Raw genomic sequence first — 2,611 nt, forward strand, 5'->3', positions numbered from 1 at the left:
ATTGAATATCCTTACCATGCAAAAGACTGGATATTCAAACAATGAAATCTAAACACACAGTGATAGAAATTACAATGAAAAAGAGCAAAGACATCCCAAGATAATTTGTCAGTTCTGAAAAATGCATAATTTTCATTCATTTCATCATACATTTGTGAATGTATTTGAAATACACATGGCTTCATAATTCTCTGGAATTTCTTATAATAATATGCATAATTAGATGGTTTACCTGAAAAAAATCGGCAAAGGTATATTATTTCCAATCTTTCTTACATTTTTCATGCATACACATATATACTTTTATGTGATAAGCTTAAGTAAGACTTTTCTAAGTAAAACTCTGAAAATTACTCAATTACATACACTATGGGTAAACCAGTAGGAGGTATAAAGTGCTAACAACCTTCAGAATATACACAATGCCACCTCTAACTGGTCTACGGAGTTGAGAGTTTCTGTTCTTTCAGCCAGTACTTCCCCTGATACAAAACAGACAGAAAGGCCTGTTTTAGCTTCTTGTTTCCCCAGATCAGGATAAATGAGTGGCTTGAAGGATACACAAATCCAAAAGTTTGGCAAAGCATATAGAACAGTTTGGTCGGCAGCCGCTCAGAACTCCAGACAGTGACAATTAGAGTCAGGAAGTGACCAGCTAATAGCAAGAGAAAGGAGATCACAGTCTGCATGGCTCTTATGTGGACCTTGATGCTGGGATCCTGGCATCTTTTACCAACAGATTGCATCTTCTTGAGATGTTTCCACAGGGAAATGATTAACAGCAGAAAAGATGCCAGGGATATAACAAAGGGCACAAAGTTTGCTAACGTGAATACAGTCATATTTGAAAGGCGTGCAATGTTCACCAATCTGGATTGTCTAGTGATGTTTCCTTCATATTCCTTCATCAGCATTTTCTCATATATGCTTACCACCAGAACATGAAAAACCAAAAAGAATGAAGACCCCAACAGTATCACAAGAATTACACTTTTAACTCTCCACTTGAGGCGAAGAAAAATGAGGCTAGAGAAAGTGGCTATTTTGAACAAATAAAATATGCTGAGGCTAGTAGCAAACCAGATGCTAAAATGATTGCTTGCCGTCCACGCAATATTGACCAGAAGTCTTGTTTCCAAGCTAATTAAATCTGGATTCAACACAGTTCCATACCAATTTATTAACATTATGCAGAGCAAACTGATTCTGGAGATCGCCAGAGCAGTGAGAATTTGATCAGCTAAGGACATCTTTTGTCTCTTGACCCAGTCAATGCAGTTCACCACCACTATGAAGCCATTGGCAAAATTTCCTAGAACAAATTCTGTTATCATGAGGACAGTGAAAATGTTCAGTAGTAAAGCTATCATGTCTAGAAAGAAAAACAAACCAAAAAGTCAAGTCTAATGTCACTGGTTGTGATTCCTTGAATATTCTGACCTTAAGTTCTATAGGCTGCTGATCTCTGAATGTGCAGGAAAGTTCTTGTTTCTTTTAAATTCTGTGATCAGTGTCAAGCAGGAAAGCACCAGGGTATGCTAATAGATGAGCTCAACGCTGTCTTGATGAAAAACCATCGTTATTCCTCAAACAGCTCAAATTAACTTCTATTCATACACCTTATGTCTTTGCTGTAGGCTGGAAAACTCATAATGGATGCTAAAATGAAAGCTGAATTCTCATTTGCTAACATGCAAATAAAGCCGTATTGTCTTTCAGAGTTTTTCCATTTTTTTCTTATTTAACCTCTTCATAATTTGTGTTCATCAACTCTATTTGTTGTATAGTAAAACTGAAAAACCCAAAACACAATATACAGTATCTTAATTGTTAGATAAAGCTCTATGCCCAATGTGGGGCTCAAACTCACAGCCCTGAGATCAAGAGTCACATGCTTTACTGAGTTAGCCAGCCAGACATTTGGTGTCCTATAATTTTCAAAATGGAAAATGAATTTCAGGGAGGTCATCTAGGTTTAAATCCATCTTTACTCTCATTCAGGCTTTTTACTCCATTATTTGTAGTTACTAAACATATCTTTCATGGTTAAGTCTTTGATTAAGTTTCTCTCTTGAGTCTATTTAATATTTAAGTATTATTTGATTAAAACATTCAGAAATTTTCTAAATATCCCTTGGAAACTTCAAAAGAACATGACTTTCCACTGTTGAGTCTGGACTTCTCTATCTATAAATATTCTGTTTGCTTTTCAGTTTGATTCATTTTTGATTACTTAATATTTTAAGATTAATAGATGTTAAAATTAGCCTCTACCTTCGGATTTTATTCAGTTCCAGCTTTTATACTATAATATAATTCATTTTAGCAGAGGATCTTAGAGTTGGACTGCCAGGAAGGAAAAACCCAGATTCTTTGCATCATATATTTCTAATCTATTTTAAAATTAATCTCTGCCCAGGCACCTGTGTGGCTCAGTCCGTCAAGCGTCTGCCTTCAGCTCAGGTTATGATCTTGGGATCCGGGATTGAACCCCACATGGGACTTCCCACTCAGCAAGGAGCCTGCCTCTCACACTGTCCCCCACCCACCCCCGCTCGTGCTATGTCTCTCACTTTCTCTCTCTCAAATAAATAAATAAAATCTTTTAAAA

The 2,611-nt window shown here is 36.3% G+C and overlaps 1 protein-coding gene across 1 annotated transcript; it reads right to left on the minus strand.

Annotated features, from left to right (window-relative positions):
- Positions 1-440: 440 nt before the first annotated feature.
- Positions 441-1,370, minus strand: LOC308347064 (taste receptor type 2 member 46-like; the record flags this gene model as incomplete). Its single annotated transcript, XM_080810227.1, has 1 exon — positions 441-1,370. One exon carries the CDS (start codon positions 1,368-1,370, stop codon positions 441-443), a length of 930 nt encoding a protein of 309 aa, XP_080666353.1.
- Between the last annotated feature and the right edge of the window lie 1,241 nt (positions 1,371-2,611).

This window comes from Martes martes, assembly GCF_963455335.1.
Source record: "Martes martes genome assembly, chromosome: 8".
NCBI classification, from domain to species: domain Eukaryota; kingdom Metazoa; phylum Chordata; class Mammalia; order Carnivora; family Mustelidae; genus Martes; species Martes martes.